Source organism: Phodopus roborovskii, unplaced genomic scaffold, assembly GCF_943737965.1.
Source record: "Phodopus roborovskii unplaced genomic scaffold, PHOROB, whole genome shotgun sequence".
Taxonomy (NCBI): Eukaryota; Metazoa; Chordata; class Mammalia; order Rodentia; family Cricetidae; genus Phodopus; species Phodopus roborovskii.
In genome coordinates, this window is record NW_026125538.1 from 1503891 (window position 1) to 1522598 (window position 18708).

At 44.2% G+C, this 18708-nt stretch overlaps 1 protein-coding gene across 1 annotated transcript; it reads left to right on the top strand.

Annotated features, from left to right (window-relative positions):
* The first annotated feature begins 15717 nt into the window (after positions 1 to 15717).
* Positions 15718 to 16526, top strand: LOC127216193 (eosinophil cationic protein). Its single transcript, XM_051176785.1, has 2 exons — positions 15718 to 15749; positions 15909 to 16526. Exon 2 carries the CDS (start codon positions 15914 to 15916, stop codon positions 16385 to 16387), a length of 474 nt encoding a protein of 157 aa, XP_051032742.1. The 5' UTR covers positions 15718 to 15749; positions 15909 to 15913; the 3' UTR covers positions 16388 to 16526.
* The last annotated feature ends 2182 nt before the right edge of the window (positions 16527 to 18708 follow it).

The window sequence follows — 18708 nt, forward strand, 5'->3', positions numbered from 1 at the left end:
TTTGGATCTCTACATATCTGTGTCTGTGTGTCTGTCTGTGCTTAGCCTATGTGTGTATATGTGCAGGTGTGTGTGTGGGGGGTGTGCAGGTGTGTTAATCTAACTCTGTGTGTGCATGTATGAATCTGTGTGTGTGTGTGTGTGTGTGTGTGTGTGTGTGTGTTGAGACAGGCCCTCATGCCTGTAAGACACACAGGTGCCAAGATAGAGAACTGGAATCCATTTGGAAGTGTGTTACCTCAGAGACTGAAAAGACCTAAGACGACTATACCTGTCATGATAATGTGACTATTGGATAACATGATAGAAGTGTGGGTCCCAATCAGAAACTTACTCTCTAAACCTAGTAAGACCTTGATCCATGCAGTACAGTAGAGGGGCATGGCAGTGCAGAATGACAACAGGTAAACAGGGACTAAGGATGTAATTAGGTTGGTACTGCTTGCCTGTCATGTATAGAATTTGGGGGTTCAGTCCCCAACACTTTGTGAACAGAGCATTCTACAACCACAGTGCTTGGAGGAATAGGCAAGATAATCAGAAGTTCAGGACTGCCCTTGCCTACCTGATGGACCAGAGGATGGCTCTACTTCAAGTCTTGGATAGTCTGAGTTAACAATTTGGTAGCCTTAGAGTGTGAGGACTTTTATTCCCAGATATTGTTGGATTCTAAGACACAAGTTTAGGATACATGTACCAAAAGCAGAAGCTGCCATCCAAAGTGTGAATACAGAAGCCAGCACCTTCCTGGTTCCAAAGAGAGAGCCTGGCATGACTCTTGATGGACATTGTAATTTAGGCTTAAAAGGGGTGTGGTGTACTTTAAAGATCCCTGTTAATTTTATAAATCTTTGTTCAAATTTCATGAATTACTAATCCCAAAGCACCATGTTTAATTAAGGACCTCACAAATGCCTGGGCAGCCAAGACATCCAAGGCCCTGAAATTTTGTAGGACAATTTCTGTAAAGAGTCCAGACTTGCTTGTTGTGCCTAAGAGCAACAGCGGTGACATTCCAGGACTGTTGTACAGTCAGGACAGGTTTTTCATGAACCTTTCTAGTGTAGAAACTTCCATAAATGAGAACAGACCTCTCAGTGTATCCTGTTCATCCTATCACTGGGTTGTCAATATTCAGGATGCTGAACTCAAAAATTTTTGCTTACCTTGGGTCACATCCCTCTTGTATCTACAGAGAAGGGCTTAGACCTTAGCACAACTGACACCGTGATAGAAGTTCCATTCTGGCCTTAAACCCCAGCACTTCAATGAAACACCGGACAAAATGAGAACGAAGACATCAATCAGAGCCCATAGTTCTGGGAAAGTCCTTACATGTACTCACCTTGCTTTCTGGCTTCCGAAGTTCTGCCTTAAGCGGAGTGTTCTTAATAACTGAGGTATGTCAACCCTGAGAAAAGCACAGGACTAAACTCGGGTCTCAAACAGCCCTTACACTCACGAGGCAGCTAATGAAGACTTGCTACTGGCTTGCACCCACATCCTAGTGGTCTCCTATGGTGGACACCTCACAACTGATAAACACAACAACACATTAACTTCCCATCTCTGGACAGGTCAGAAAATACCCTTGTTCCACATAAGAAGTATCCAGTGTGCTCTAATCTTACCACAGTAGGTGGTCCCTGGCCACAGAAGGATTTCAAAGATACAGATATAGAAAGGTTTGAGATGAGATACAGGTTCCCATGTTCGCCAACACCCAGCAGAAGAGGTGTAATGTCTAAGGAAATGGTCATCCTTATGTTGGAGGGGACATGAAGCTGCAATTTCCAAATGACAAAATGAGGAGATTGATTGTGGGATGAGGCTTAAGTAGGTTTTACTATGATACCATGGTAACAAAAGATGTTATTCTGGCATAAGAATGCAAACGGCTTTCCCCAGTAGGACAGGTAATAAGGTAGGTTCAGAATGGTAGGAGAATGGTTCTGCCCCAGAACCAGGAAGTTCAGACAAAAAGACTCAGCCTGAGTCCTCACAGTCTCTGCTTCCCCTGTGGTCCTCTTTTTTTCCTTTCATACAAATTTCAGAAGGAGACATCTAGCATCCCTAGAAATACACCACTTCCACCAAACTGAGAAAAACAACACCTCACCCCAGCCCACCTCCCACGGAGAAATTCCTGTGACCTTCTAACTCAAAGTCACACCTTGAGACAGCAACTTACCAATATGAATAATTAAATCTTGGGCTCTTTCCACACTATTGATGGTTTCCTTGCACAAAAAGTACATAAAACCTGAATCTAAGGCTTAGTGTGGACCATTTCCTAACATTGACTAGGAGCCTCTAAAAGACAAGACAGTTACTCCATTTTATTTTATTTTTTCAGTTTAGGACAAAGCCAGCACTTAAAGGACTTAGTGAGATTAGGCACCTTGTTTTAAACATGAGCCAACCAGTGTCTTATTCCATATAGACATGGAATTTAAAAAAAAAAAAAAAAAGAACAGGAAAATCAACATTAAGTTTTTTTCTTTTATTTAGGAAGGAGAAGTGATTCCATTTTTCCAAGGTAATGCATTGATTTAGGATTATTTGCAGTTTTGCTTTGTTTTAAAGATTTAGACTTATTGCATTGGTGAGTGTACACAAGCCATGGTATGTATGTGGACGTCAGAGGACAATTTGCAGAAGTTGCTGCCTTCCTTCCAACACATGGGTTTGGAGGCACCCTTAGGTGACCAGGCTCAGTAGCAGTGCCTTTATTTGCTGAGCCATCTCACTGGCCCTTGCTCTGTTAATGGAAGGGAAGTTTGAGAACTTTCTTCAGATCACAGGTGTGGGTGTTTTCCTCTGCGTCTACAGCTGGGCTCTCTGGCTTGCGAGCTCTGGATTTATCTTGAAGACATAACCCCAGCTGTTAACATGCAACAGTTTCAAGGCCACTTGGGTTCTCAGGACCACCTGGTAAGGACCCTTTCACAAGGAAGCCAACTGTTCTGTGCTTCTTCCCAGGAGCACCCAGCTCCCTCCAGACTGGGTGTGTGTACAACTTTCTCCCCATTTTCCTGTGGTTGCCCCCAGTTCATAGTGTGCTGTACCTGAGCCATCTGATTGACCTCAGAGCCTGACCCCAGATCCCATGGGAGGAAAAGCCTCCCAGACAACAACAGGGCTGAACCTGGTATCAGTTTGTGGAGCTGTTCTATCTTCCCTGAGGGCAATGGGCACAGCTTCAGCTATTTATCAGAGGTTTCTTGGCAAAGTTTTGCTAGGATCTGATTAAGCTTTTCAATACCCCTGAGGCTTGAGGCTTCCAATTTGAGTAGAGGTAATATTTAATCCCTAGAGTCTTGGATACAGATTGAGTGTAAAGAAAGGTCCATTTATGACTCTAGTGACCAGGGGAGACTAAACTATGGGATAGAGTCCCTTAGGAGGACATCTGCCTCCTCTGTGGTCTTTTCAACCCCAGTGGGTAAAGTTTCAACCCAGCCAGTGAAGATGGCTGCAAACACTAACAGATATTTGAAGCTGGCCCAAGGAGACAAATAAGTACATTCTCTTTGCCAGGCTGCATAGGAATAGGTTTCTCTCCTCTGGATTTGTCTTAGGAGTGGGAGAAGATGAGGGCAGCAGAGCTGTGAAGAATGTAGGAGACACACATGCCTTCCTGTGGTCATTCTCTACCCAAGAACAGTCATGTCCGCATTGCTAGAGAGGATGGAATGAGACAGGCATCCCTGAATTGTCTTCACTGTAGGACCTGGAAGGGAAAGAATTTTATTCCCCATACTGGTCCATGGCCAGTTTCAGTCACCGGTTATTCATGGCAACCTGGAGGAATGATGTAAACTTGGATTTGCATCAACTGTCTTTGAAAGTAGAAGTGCTAACTCTCTGGGGATCTTTGACTCTCTCTCTCTGTGCCAACCTATTTCCTTGGACAATATCAGACATGTCCTTCTGATAGCCATTCCAGTAGATGACTGACCCTTGATAGAGAGGTCAGATAACTTCCAATAGGTTTGGAATCTCTTGTTTATGTTTATTGATGAGTTGTTGCAGTTAACTGTAGTAATTTTTTTTATTATTTAATAAAACTTGACTGAGGAGTCAGAAAGCAAAGTCAGCCTTAAGCTATAGAGATCAGGCAGTGGTTATGCACACCTTTAATCCTAGCAGCCATAAGCTATCGGGTGATGGTTTGCACCTTAATCCTAGGACTCAGGATTAAAAGGTAGCCGGATCTCTGTAAATCCAAAACCACCCAAATTTATCTACACAAGATTGGATCAGTCTAAAAGAGAATAACTCACTCCTTTAATCCCAACAACAGAGGGGTTTAAAAGACAGGAGCAAGGATTCAGTATGAGACATTTGTTCTCCAGCCACACTGAGGAGAGGCAGCAGTTTGAGACTTGCTAAAAGTTCATGCGTAGATCAGCCCCTACAGCCTGAGCTAGAGGTGAGAGCTAGTGGCCGGCTTCTTTGCTTCCCTGATCTTCAGCTTGAACCCCAATATCTGTCCCCGGATCTTTTATGTATTTGTGTTACAGTTAACTGGCTTCATTTTCCAGAGATGACAGAATGGACTTGCAACGTCATGAGGATGTACTTAAAGGCAATGTAGATGTTAATCTTTTTTATATACCTAGAATGAGTCTCCATATTAGAGCTTAGTTGGACCTTTAGATTCAACGTGGGATGTGATAATTCAGTAGACTAAATTATTGCTCTCTGGGTAACAACCACTCTGTAGGTCTTGCACTTTCTACTCAGAAGATAACTACCCTAATCAGGAAACAGTGTCCACCCTGATTGTCCAAGGGCTGACAGCCTTGGCTCACACAGGTGGAGGAGACTATCCCAGAACACAGTGTACCACACATGATGCCACTTCCATGGGCACAAGTGAAGCAGATTTGGGTTAACACAGGTTTTAGAGTATCCTCTGGTTGTCTAGGAAACTTCCCTGATGCTATTAGTCTACTTCCAGATAACTATATGTAGTCCTTTCATTCTAGTGTAGACTTTACCTGATGAGGTATGAGAGCTTTTTTTTTATCATTTATTATTTTTTCTTATTTTACATATCAATCCCAGTTCCCTCTCCCTCCCATGCCCCCTACCCCACCTCCAGCCCCATCCCCCCCCACTCCACAGGGAGGGTAATGCCTTCTAGGAGGGATCATCAAAATCTGTCAAGTCATTTGTAGTAGGAGCTAGGCCCTCCCTCCTGCCTCTAGGTTAAGGGAGTATCCCTCCATGGGGAATGTGCTCCCAAAGTCGTTTCGTGCACCAGGGGTACATCCTGGTTCCATTGTCTGAGGTATGAGAGCTTCTAATCATTGCCTCCTAAGAGTTTGGGAGCCTCTTCAAGTAGCAGTGCTATAGCTCCCACAGCTTTTAAACAGGGGGCCATGGCAATGCTACAACATCTAATGTCTCTAAAAAATCTTCTACAGACCACATTTTGTCCCAACTGTCAAACTCAATGTCCTGAGGGCAAGGTTTTGGTTTTCTACCTGCTTCGTTTGGTAAAAGAATTGTTCCAGCTGACCATCACAGTTAAAGGAACCTGAGTCTGAGCACTTGATAGCTCATACAGAGGTTTTCCCATTAATGTAAAATTGAGAATGCAGATAAAACCACATCCAGTACCCCCTAAAGGAGAAAATCTTTGTCTTAGGTGTTACTGGTCCACTGTGACTGTACCTACAATGAGATTGCCCTTGTCCTGCAAAGCTAAGATACAGACCAAATATGGCATCTTTTACAGAATTATCTGGGCCTTTTTCTGGGATACCTGGAAACCACAAGAGGATAGAAAGTTAAGACATAAATAGTGTTTGCTTTGAGATTTTCCTAGAAGGGATACTTATCAAAATACCATCTGTGCATTGTAGAATGGTTCTTTGTGGATAAACCAGGTCTGTAAGACATTTTTCTAATCCTCTAGCAAAAAGAAAGATGGAGACTTTCCCTGAACCCTTGAAATGACTGTCTATGTGTATTGCTCTCAATCTCTAGTGATTAGTAACTCCTGTTAGAAAGCAAACAACTACTGCCATCATTACTTTCTAGAAGTTGGGATAAAATAGGACAAAACCAGATTGAGAAATGGGTAACTTTTTGTTCACTCACTTCACTCACCTTTTTACTCCAAGCTTTAGGAGGCAGAGGCAGGTGGATCTCTTGAGTTTGAGGCCAGCCTGGTCTACAGAGTGAATTCCAGAACAGCTAGGGATACACAGAGAAAGCTTAGCTTAAAAAACAAAAAACAAACAAACAAAAAAAAAAAACAAAAAATAGAACTAAAGTATTTTAAATCTGCCAAGTTATATAAACTTCTTAATATAGTATATGACTAAATGAATATCATACTTTCTGGAGTAATCCTATTTTTCTTTTGTTTTCATTAGGCTTGGGGAATTACTGCAATGGGTTTTGGTTGGACATGTCTTGAAACATGGTCTCTTGTCCCTCAGGATGACTCCAGTGCTTTGTGTAGTCAATGATCACTTTGGACTCCTGATCCTCCTGCCTCTACCTCCCAGGTGCTGGAATTAAAGGTATATAACAAGGTCTGGGTTGTAAGTCCATCTTTCCCAAAACAATGGGATGATGAATCAGAGAAATTGACACCAGATTATATATTCAAAATCTCTTGGTGGCTGACATCTTCATTCTCAGATCTGCTTTTCATTTATATTGTTCTACAACACTGTCTTGCTGAATTAAATAAATCATGCTTCATGCAGATATGTGATTGGAAATGGAAGGGCCTCCCAGCTACCACAGAAGAGTCTGTGGGCCAGCAGGGTTCATGGAGGACCCATGATGTGATCAGCAAGAGCCACTTGCCCCTGGTTCCCAGGGTTACACTCTGAGAGAGAACTTGTTTGGCCTGAGGATGTTGGGGTTGGAAGGTGGGAGCCTTTCCCACTCAGTCTTGAGACAGTGTAGGGTTTGGAGCTGATTCCGATGAAGTAGAATAAGGAAAAAAGACCAATTATTAAATACTGATTTGTACATTTATTTAGTAATTTACTTGAAGTGCTTCTACAACCCCTTTGCCAAGCATGACTCTTCTTGTTCCCTGAAACAGAATGATCTGGAAACACAGCTGAGACAATGGTTGGCTAACTCTAACCTGCTGAAGGCCAAGTATGCATCTGTAAAATCTTCCTTGCTTGTCCACCCCACCTTGTGGTCTTAGGGGATAAAGTGAGAACACAAACTAGGCCCGAGATCAAAGCCTTCCAGGGTTGTCCTGGTTTCTGCCCACTGGTGACACCACCTCTCTTCTGCACTCATTGGTGTCAGAGATTCCTGCCACCTTACCAATGCACATGGGACACCTGCCTGAAAAACAAACCAAGACAGGAGCCACAGGGGAGTGGAGGGAGAGACTGAACTCTGCTTTCATCTTTGAGCTCTGATAAGGGGCAGTTTCTGTTTAACTGTGATGTTCTTAGCACATCAGGAAGAAGATAACGCTTTTTTTTTTTTAAGGAATGTGTTTCAAGGTGCAGGAGGGAATGATAGTATAATGAACTTTAAATTAGAATTTTCTTATTGTCATGAGAAAAGCTTTACACTAGTCTTGCCTAATAAATACTCATTGCTGATTACACTGATATTTTTTAAGGTTTATTTATTATGTATACAGTGTTCTGCCTGCATGTATGACCACACAACAGAAGAGGGCACCAGGGCTCATTACAGATTGTTGTGAGCCACCATGATTCCATTGCAAATCAAGAAGACATCTCAAGTAGACCAACAGGAAATCATTTAGGCTGAAGGGCTCCTGCCAGGATTCCCACACTCGGAGTTAAAGACTGTGAGTTTGGGCCAGCCTGAGCTACATAGTGAGAAAAGAAGGAAGCTCAAGGACCTACAGCTCCAGAAGAGGAGCAGGCAAGAGAGTGAACGTGGGAGGTGAGTGGGGACAGGCGGTGAGGGCTGCTCAGCTTAGGAGGGGCAGCCTGCTTGTCCTCGGTGCACCCTGAGCGGCCTCTCTGCTTTTCACTTAGCACAAGAAACCTGATTATCAGGTCATGTTTGCTGGGACAGGTAGCTTCTTCTGATGTGACAGTCCATGGCGATGGGGTGATAAGCCTAAATTCACAATGAAGGAGCAGAGAGAGGATGCCACAGCTCACAGCTGTGTTCTGCCTGTTCTACACACTACTTTTTTTTTTTTTTTTTTTTTTTTTTTTTTTGGAGCCCTCTCTCCAGCCTGTACACTGTGCCTTTTTGACTTTTCAAATGCACTGCAAATATAAAGATTTAGGTTTTTTTTGTTTTTTCAACAAAAAAAGAAAAAATTTTTCCCTGTCCTTTGAGAAATCAGAAGTATGGCCAGAGTGGATCTAAATTTCCTGAAGGCCACAGTGGCACAATCCTTTATCCCAGCATTTTAGAGGGGAGGAAAGAGATGTCTCTTTGGGCTGAGCACTGAGTATCATTTATTCTCACCCTTGTTCCAGTTGTGAATCTCTGCATTAACTGATGGCCACTGCAAAAGCAGCGCTAATCTACGGACATAAACACAAACATTAGGAGGCAGCACAGCAGCATGCCATTTAGTAAAACACCACAGGAGAGTCTGCAACCCATCCCCTGCCGGCTGTGACCTCGAAGACAGGCTTTGGATGATGTTTACAGAGCAGCCATGAGTCCCCTCCAGCAGGCCCCAGATCCAACGCAGTAGCAGTAGTTGCCCTCAACAGTCATGACACTGTGCACCTGTGCAGACATCTTTCCTGACGGGTTGGTGGTGGAGCTCCCACAGTTCACAGCTAAGCCCATCAGTGACTGTGCCTCCCCTGGTGGCCTGCAGATCACCTTCTGGCACTGTGAAAGCTAGCCAGCAGGGAAGGAGCCTCCAGTTCGGCTCCACCCTGGTTTGTCTTTGCCCCACGCCCACCTCCTGTCTCACCAAAGGCTTCTGAGCTAACTTTAGTCTCCTCCATCCATTGAATTCACATTTACCATGCTACTGTAGAATTCCCCAGGTGGTTTTGCAAGTTCACCCTTGCCATTCTCACTGCTGCCACTGAGTCAGGGAAAGCTGGGTGCAGGCTCTTCCTGGTGGATGCTGTCCCCATGGCAGCAGCTAACGTGCAGGCACACAGGAGTGGGCACACTTAGAAAACAACCAGTGCTGGCCCTCAAAGTGCCATTGAGAAACAAACCCTGTGGCCAATGTCCTCAACAGTTCTTTTTATCTCAGGGCAGAACAACTTCCCTGGGACTGTTATCTGACAACATCCTTAATTACAAGTAATGGCATAATGACATTAGTCAACAGTTCGGTTGCCTCCATGACCCTGATAAGGTGTTTAAATGAATAAAATAATAGAACAAGCCTGTATTCAGCAGTGTTCAACACTAAAGACAAAACTCACCTTGGGAACTCAGGGTATGTTCCTTGACATGTGTTTTCATTAAATTCCTGTTTCAAGTAAATGGGCCTTTGACACTCAGATTTTCTGTCAACAGGGTCATTTGGGTTTAATTTAGAGGCAATAGAGGACAGTTAACTGTACAGAGGGACCTCTATGGTAAACAGAAAATTTCACTTGGAGAAAATTCTGTAAGCACAATTTAAAGAATGGGAAAGGATCGGGTTGATAGTGTAAGTCATTTCTCAGGACATTGCTCTGTCTGCAAATGCAACTACAGCATGCAGCTTGTAGACCCTGGAGTCCCTTCTCCTGCTCCAATCACAGACCACAGCAGTGGATGAAACTGTCCCAGATCCTGCATGCCCAGGAGATCATGTCGGCATAAGGTTTGGGCTGGTGTAGCAGCAGAAGCAAGAGGTGGGTCTTTGTGGAAACCATATGTCCTTCGAGAGTCATAAAATAAGGAACAGTCCCTTTCTCAGTGTCTCCTTCCTCCCACTGAAAAGAAATTCCAGAGCCAATGAGATACCTCAGTGGGTAAAGGTGCTCACTACCAAGGCTGGTGACCTGAGTGTTATCCCCAGGACCCACACAGTAGGAAAGAACCAACTCCCACACATGTGCCTGTGTGTTCAGCACCTCTCTCTCTCTCTCTCTGACACACACACACACACACACACACACACACACACACACACACACTGAATGTAAAAGGTTGTTTTAAAGGAAATGAAGATATGCTTTGTGTGAAATGTCTCCGCTACTGTTCCTCCTCACGTTTCCCACCCTCTCTTCTCCACCATCCCAGGACTGGATTAGTCACCTTCTTCCTTTACTTCTTCAGTACTCCTTCTTTACTTCTATGCCCCTGCCATGGCCCAGAATATTCTTAATCATATTTCCTTCATAAATAGTGTGTCTACAAGAGGGATTATGTGCATGTCAGGGTGAGTGTTCTCACAAGCCAGAACAGGGTGTCAGATCCCCTGGAGCTGGAGTGGCGGGGTATTGTGACTTACCCCTTCCTTTTGGATCCTGGGAACTGGACTGCGGTCCTCTACAGGAGCAAGTGCTCTCTACTCTCTAAGTGCTGAGCCACTCTACTGACTCCCCTAACCATGGTCCTCACTTCCAGATTGGTAAAGAATCTAGAGTGGATTGGTACATCACCTAAGAAAAGGGCCACATCCTTCTAAACAGAGGCCAAGAGACTCCCCCATGCAAAGAATATTCGATTCTCACCTGAATGTATTCAATAAATGCAAGACGTGTATTTGCATCTTGCTTTGGGGATATGAAAGTTCTCTTTTTTATCTTGGGTTTGAATTAAGGTCCTGGAGGATATAATGAATTTATGATGGGAACAAGGGAACATCAATGTTGGTATTTCTCATGGAGGGAATGTAGAATACTAACAAATGTGTGATGGAACACAGGAATGCCTGCAGCCTTCCTCAACTGTTAGGTCAAGTGATGTTCCCATGCTGTGCATAGTATAAGCTTGAACATGCTGGCCTACTAATCAGGGCTGCTTGCTGACATGTAAACTTGTAACTCTATTATCAAAAGAGCTGTAATAATAAAATTGAGCCTGGTGTTCCAGTTCCCACTTATGTCTCCCGTGCCCTCCCTGGTTTTTGGTTTGCATTCTTGGGCATCGATCAGGAAAAATGATTTGGCTGGCCTCTTATACTTTTAAATCAGATCTGCCGGTATCCTTGTTAATTAAGCAAGTATTGCACAATCACACACAGTAAAAGTTGGCCGTGTCTCAGAGGTGGTACCTCTCTTCAGTCCTGGGCTTTTCTCTCATGTCACCATGATGCCCTTCCTTCCTTTTTCTTCAGAAACAGAGTCAGTATGTAGCTCTGGAAGGCCCCTTACTATGTAAACCTCCATAGTCTTGAACTCATAGAGCTCTGCCTGCCTCTGCACTTCAAGTGCTAGAATTAAATGTGGGCACCACCTAACTCAATTCCTTCCTATTCCATCCTGCCTTATTTCTACCAGTGTGTTTAAGATGCATCCTGACACATGGACTTCTCTGCTCTGTTGCTATAAAAATGTCATGAAACAGTTACCACATTGGGTTACAGAATATGGGGTAACATTAATTTGTGTTCACTGTTCATAGCCACCCATATTTGCATCCAGAATAAACTCTGAGGTTTGGTCTGTGTTTCTTGTGTCATCATATGCAATTGAGTGTAGGAATCTGATGCAAATGTAAGTTCAAAGAAAGGACTGACAACCCAAGCTTCTTTAACATCCTAAGCAACACACACACACACACACACACACACACACACACACACACACACACACTTGGGCCTTAGTGGGTTTGGAGATGGGTTGTGGAGGAGGGAAGGAGGTCTGGTGAGCACTGTTGTCTTGTTCTGCACACAAGTACCTCAGATCACAGTGTCTCAGCACAGCTGCTTTCCTGATGAGTACAGCTGTGAATGGAAGCATCCTATAGAGAGGGAACTTTCTCTTATAAAGTGGTCCCTTTCTAGGCAGCTACTTTTCCTGCAGGTTCTTAGACAGATGGCTGACAGTCAATATTCCAGAACCATTTTGGTGGAGTATTTTCTGAGATCCAGCATGGTATTAGAAAGATGAAACTTTACAATGACACGATTTATAATACAAGTTGGATATTGGGTTCACACTGACAAAAGCTTAATGATAGATAGATAAGCATTCTGCCAGCAAAACTGTTGACATCATGGGGACCTGGGAATGGGTAATGGTTGACAGAGACAAAAAACTCTGGGTTCTCTTCAAGACTGAACAGGTTTTATTTTTTTCCCACTGCTGTTTATATATGATTTACCTATCTACTGGAGATCGCACTACAAGCAGAGCTTGAGAAAGGGCCTCTTTGTCCCCCTTATCTGAGTTCTTCCTTCTGCACTTCCTGCCCTTGTGGCCTTGTTTTGTCCTGGAGGACATTCCTCCTAGGATCTACCATGTACCTACAGTTTTCCCCCAGTCAGGGGGCCACATCTGTGTTAGTGCTTGAGAAAGGAACAGCAGAACATCTGGACCCCAACATTTCTGCCTCTGCTGAATGTAAGGGTCAGTGTGTAGGTAGATAAAAACATATATACACTTATTTTTGCAGACTGATCTGCAAATTCGATGTAATTCTAATTAAGATCCCAGCCAAAGGGGCAGATTGCCAGGCTGGGGACAGAGTATCACACCATCCTTTCTATCTATAACCACCACATGTGATGTGACAGGCACCCTCAATGAGTACCACAAGAACATCTTCACTGGCACCAATCACGGCTCCCAAAGCGAAGACTTACTGTACCTGACCACAGCCAACAAGGTGGTTCCAATCACCTACAGCAAGTGTAGAGTGACAAGTGACACAGGGCTCCACAGGGTCCACACTGAAGTTCCAAGCATGGAGTCACTCACCAGAATCCTGAGTGCACAGGAAGATACAAGGCCCTTCACAGACACCAGCAACCCTGACTTCCTGAGGGGTCCCTCTAGGTTCTGTGTAGTTCCAGAATCGTGATCAAGAAACAGCTACAAGACCTGCTTTTGTTAAGCAGCCTCCCGGGGAGATATGTAGGAGGCCGTCTTAGAGCCCCTGAATATTCTTTGAACTTCTGGAAACAAATCATAGTGAAATTAACTTGTATCATTGTGCAAACCCCATTTCCACTGTTTGATAGACACTGGAGGCAAATAAATGGCTTGAAAGAAGGGAAGATTCCGTTTGGTTCCTAGTTTCAGGGTTATCAATCCACAGAGAGTTGGCGCCCTTGTTCGAGGCCTGTGCTATGCAGGAGAGCATGGTGGGAAGAACATGCCTTCTTTGTGGCAGAAGAAAGGAGGGTCCCTATGTGCCCTTCAAGGACATGCCCAAAGTGTCCTATTCTTTCAGCCGAGTCCTGCCTCCAGTGGTTACCATCAGCACCACAGCCTGTGGACAAGCTTTATTACATGAGTCTTTCAGAGATAGTTACAATCCAACTCATAAGCTGATGTGGACTACAAGTCTCTAAGCCCAGCACTTGGGAGGCTGAGGCAGAAGGATGGCAAACTGGAATCCAGTGTGGGCTTCCAAGCAAGTTCAAACCAAACATAGGCTACAGAGTGAGACCCAGTCCCAACAGCCTAAGTAATTCCAAAAGATCAATTCCTTTAAAATAGGTTATTATCACTGAGTACAACTCCTGAAATCCAATTGCAGAGAGAAAGAAATGATGAGAAAAGGGGTCAAGACCAGGCTTGAGAAACCCACAGAAACAGCTGACAGGAACAATGGGGAGCTCATGGACCTCAGACTGATAGCTAGGAAACCAGCATAGGACTGACCTAGACACCCTGAACATGCGTGTCAGTTAGGAGGACGGGGCAGTCTATGGGGCCTCTGGTAGTATATCAGTATTATCCCTAGGGTACAAATGGACTTTGGGAGCCCATTCCACATAGAGTATACTCTCTCAGCCTAGACACACAGAAGAGAGCCTAGGCCATGCTCCAAAAGATGTGATAGACTTTGAAGATACCCCATGGAAGGCCTCACCCTCCCTGGGGAGCAGAGGGGGGTGGGATGAAGGGGTGAGTATGGGGCAGGGGAGGAGAGGAGGGAGAGGGAACTGGGATTGACATGTAAAACAATTGTTTTTAATTTAAATTTAAAAAATGTATAAAAACACAGGTTATTATGACAATGTTATAAATGCTGTGCCCTGTCATTTCATGGACAGACCCTGTGCTTGGCAGAGCCGTGTCCAGTCAGCAGGTTAAGAGCTGTCATTGCAGCTGTATTCCAGGATGAACAAATTCCAAGTGTTAGACATCTGCTCTCACAAATGGAATCTGCACAAAGAGACATCACATGGGACAGCAAAATGCTGTGATTTTTATGACAAGTGTGGAAATCCTTCTTGAAACAATACCTTGCAACATTCATTAAGTTAAGAAGTATTTACTACAAGGTTATAATTGTAATTGTGAAGTACTGGATGTACTTCATAATAGAAATGTGGCCAGGTCTGACAATGCACCGCTGATTGGAATACAAAGGAGATTTTTATAACAGAATTTTAAAGGATATTTATTCTTTTGAAGCCAAAACTCATATCCACATGGCACTGGGATTGTAGCTCAGTGACAGAACATTTATCTAGAGTACGCAAGACCCCACTTCAAACCCCAGAACAAACACAAACACATACAAGTTCACAATAAAGTTTAGTGTATTTTGATTAAAATTGGCTTATAGTAACTCACGCATCTTAGACAAGGAGGTATTTCCCTGAAGGTCCTCAATGTAAAACTAGACCATTTGTACTAGTTCTGGAGGAAATGTGGGTAGTTTGAAATGTAGAAAGGAATCTCAAACAGAAAATATTGTGTGGCATGTCCTTAGTACACTTTTTATTATTATTTCTGAATACAATTTTTTAAAGTTTATTTTTTAACTTTTCATTTGAGTGTGAGTATGTGTGTAGGTGCATATGTTTGTGTGTGTGCACATATGGACCACTTGTGTGAATGTACTAATGAAAACCAGAAATGTGTCAGATTCCCCTGGAGCTGGAGTTCTTTCCAGTTGTGTGCTCTGGGTGACAAACGAGTCCTCTGGCAGGAGTCTGGAAGAGCAGGAAGTGCCCTTAAGCACTAAGCATTCTCACCAGTTCATAAAGTTTATTTTTATTTATGTGTATCTGTGGGTCTGTGTGCATGTGTATGTACATGCCAACAGAAGCTACTAGAGGACACCAGATCCCCTGCAAACAGAGTTACAGGCAGTTGTAAGCCACCCAACACGGGTGCTGGGACAAACCTAGGCATTCTGGAAGAGCAGCAAGTACCCCAAACACTGAGGCTTTTCCAGACCTCAACAACACATGATGTTAAAATTGAGAAAGAGGATGTAAACATCTCTTATGAATCTGGCTTTCCAAGGCTGTTTCCTCTAAGCACCGAGCCAGGCTTTTGGGAACCTTGGTCTGTCTGTAACAAGGTCACAGTCGCAAAACCTGCAGTCAATCAGCAGGCGATACAGAGACTTTTATGCAGGGCTCAGATTCAGACTTCAACTCTGCCCTGCACAAAATGACTTGGAATTAGATTCCTTATAATGGAGCTAGAAGGGCTGCTCATTGGGCGTCTGTTAGTTGGGCAAGTGAAGAAACAGAAGGCTGATTGCACAGTGAAGCAATGTGCCAGTCTGTGGCTTCTGCATATTGAAGACTCCAGACACCTGACTCTGCCAGCTCCACCCACAGGGTGGCTCTATATAAATGGACCCAAGTGCAGCTCACCCATCATCCCCGATTTCCAGGACCACCAGCACTGTGCTCTCACGGGAGCCACAACATAGACTGGGTAAGACACTGAACTCTGGGACTGGGACAGGAGGGGCAGGGATGGGGCAGTGTGTGGAGAAAAGGAACTGAGCTCACAGTGCCAGCAGAGGGCCTTCAGGAGGAGACAGGAAAAACTGAGCCAAGATGGGGAGTAGTTACTTCTCTTCTGTTCTCACAGGACACATGGGTGTGAAGCTGCTTGAGTCTGGACTTTGTCTCCTGCTGCTGCTGGGACTTGTCATAATGGTTGCCTCATTCCAGGTCCCACAGAATTTAACCCCTTCCCAGTGGTTTGAAATCCAGCATGTAAATAATAGGACCAATCTCCGATGTAATGCTGCAATGAGGGTAATTAACAGTTATACAGGACGATGCAAGGACAAGAATTCTTTCCTTCAAACAAGTTTTGCTGCTGTTGTTAGTGTGTGTGGCAGGAGAAATACTACTTGCCGTAATGGCCTTACAAATTGTCATAATAGTCCAGCTCCGGTATCTTTAACTTACTGTAACCTCACAACTCCAGGAAGACATTATACGCAATGCCAATACCAAAGAACACCAGCAACAATGTTCTACAGAGTTGCTTGTGACAATCCTACTCCACAAGACAATGGTTCCTATCCAGTAGTTCCAGTTCACTTGGATAGGATATTTTAGCTGAAGTACCAGCACTCTGTACCTTCATGAAGAGTCCATTCCTCTGCCTGCCCTGCCATCAGCATCTGTCCTCATGAAACCTGTCCCTGAATCCCTTTAATTCAGCTGAACAGATCTTTTTTACTCAATAAACAGCTTTGCATACTCAACTGGATCTCTGCATATCAGTGTGTATGTGTGTTTGTGTGTGTCTGTGTGTGTGTGGGGGGGAATGAGTGAGAAACAGGAAGGGGCCATCTCTTGAAAGACACAGAGAGACTCATCATCCGCTGATATGAAGTGTGAGTCTTCATGCAGTGTCTGGTGTACACGGAGCAGAGGTGTGATGCACCAGGTCTGTACCTCTCTGTTTCTGTCTGCATCCCCAGCTTCCACTCTGCTGCTCCTTCTGGGCCCCAGATGCAGCCCTTGGTCTCTCCCCACCACTGGAAAGTGGCAGCACTTCTGAATCTCAGTGGATAATGCCCTGCCCTGCCCTGCCCTGCGGGGCTGCAGGGAAACTATTCCTCTGCAGCAGCAAACAGAGCCTGTGCTTCCTGGTGGGTGTGTAGGGTCTGCACTTCACACATGAATGCTAAGTTGAGGAATTGCAGGGCTTGACATAATCCACTGACTTTAGGTAAAGTTGGGTCAGCATGAGGTCATCTCACCTTCTGACTAACTCAGAGTGCCATAAAACTGGAGCCACATCCTGTGGAGAAAGCTGTGAGCCTCCCTTCCCTCTTCCCACAGCACATCTCTTCCCAGTCAGGAACACAGCATCTCCCACACAGCAGAAGGAACAACTGGTCACCTCCTGCCCAACCCTCTCCATGTGCATCCTCACCGCCCTGTTATCACTTACCATCTACCTCTGCATTTCATCATCCGACAATCACATATCGAGCAATCATTGTGCTTTAAGGACAGCTCTAAAGTAGTGATGGAAAAAGACAAACTCAAGCAAGTCCATGCTCTTGTCCTGCCATACAATACCAGGATAAAAATGAATGTATAAAAGTCTGTTAAGTGTCAAGAGAAGATGACTCAGGGGGCTGGAGAGATGGCTCAGTGGTTAAGAGCATTGACTGTTCTTCCAGAGGACCTGCATTTGATTCCCAGCACCCACATAGCAGCTCACAGCTCCAGTTCCAATGCACATGAACTAAAATAAATAAATTATTTTAAAAAAAAAAAGACTACTCAGAGCAGAACAATGTCAAGGTTCTGAATACATCATAGAGAAGACACTCCTGGCATACATAAATAAAAAGGTCCCAAACTAGTAGAGAAAATCTACACTAGATAAAAAGCAGGGCATCAAGTTACAGACCACAGGGAGGGAACTGAGAGAGACAGAGAGATCAAATGTTCTGGGCTGGAGAGATGGCTCAGAGGTTAAGAGCCCTGGCTGCTCTTCTAGAGGTCCTGAGTTCAATTTCCTAGCAACCACATGGTGGCTCACAACCATCTATAAGACCTAGTGTCCTCTATATCACTGTATGCAAAGTAAATAAATAAAATCTTTTAAAAGAGAGAGATCAAATATTCTAAAAAGAAAAAAAAAAGCAAATAAACTCCAAGATTAGGTTGCCGGGTTTGGGCACCCCAGAAGCACCTGTGCCAGACTGCATGGTTCCTAAACACAGAAGACACATGGCTCAGTGAAGCCTGTGTCATTAGTTGTTCTGGGGTCACACAAGGTCACCTCAGACATTCCTTTTCTCATGGTGAATATTAAAATGTAGTCAGCCATGGAGACACAAGTCTTTAGAGACAGATTCAGAGTCAGGGAGGTGTCAAAGACAAAATGAACTCCAGTTATCCCAAGAGTAACTGTCTCAAAATCTCAAGCAACCGGGTATAGAAGTTGGCATTAGAAAGCTCCCCTAGCATACTAGAAGCCCTAAGTACTTGTTAATCAGCTGTTCAACAGTAAGGCCACTAGCACAGTTTAAAGCCAAATTTGAAACCAGATTTAATTAAATATTGATTGGCTAAGTGGATGAGCTCTGTCCATGTCCACATCCAGGTTCCTGTCAGTGCCCCAAGTCACTGCCTGCACTGGTTTAAGAAGGAAAACCCATAATCCATTGCAATTCCCACCAGGTCTAATCAAGGACAAGCATGCATCCTGACCTACTTCCAGCCTACATCCTACCAGGGCCAAGCATATATCCTGATGCATTTCCTGCTTATGAATCTTCAGCCCACATGTGATCAAGCACATCCGGTGCAGATGAGTCAAACAAATTGGTTTAGGGGAGTGAGCAGAGGCATTTTTGTTTCATGGATCTCTAAGGTACAGTAATTGAAACTTAAAATGGAACTCTGGCTCTCAC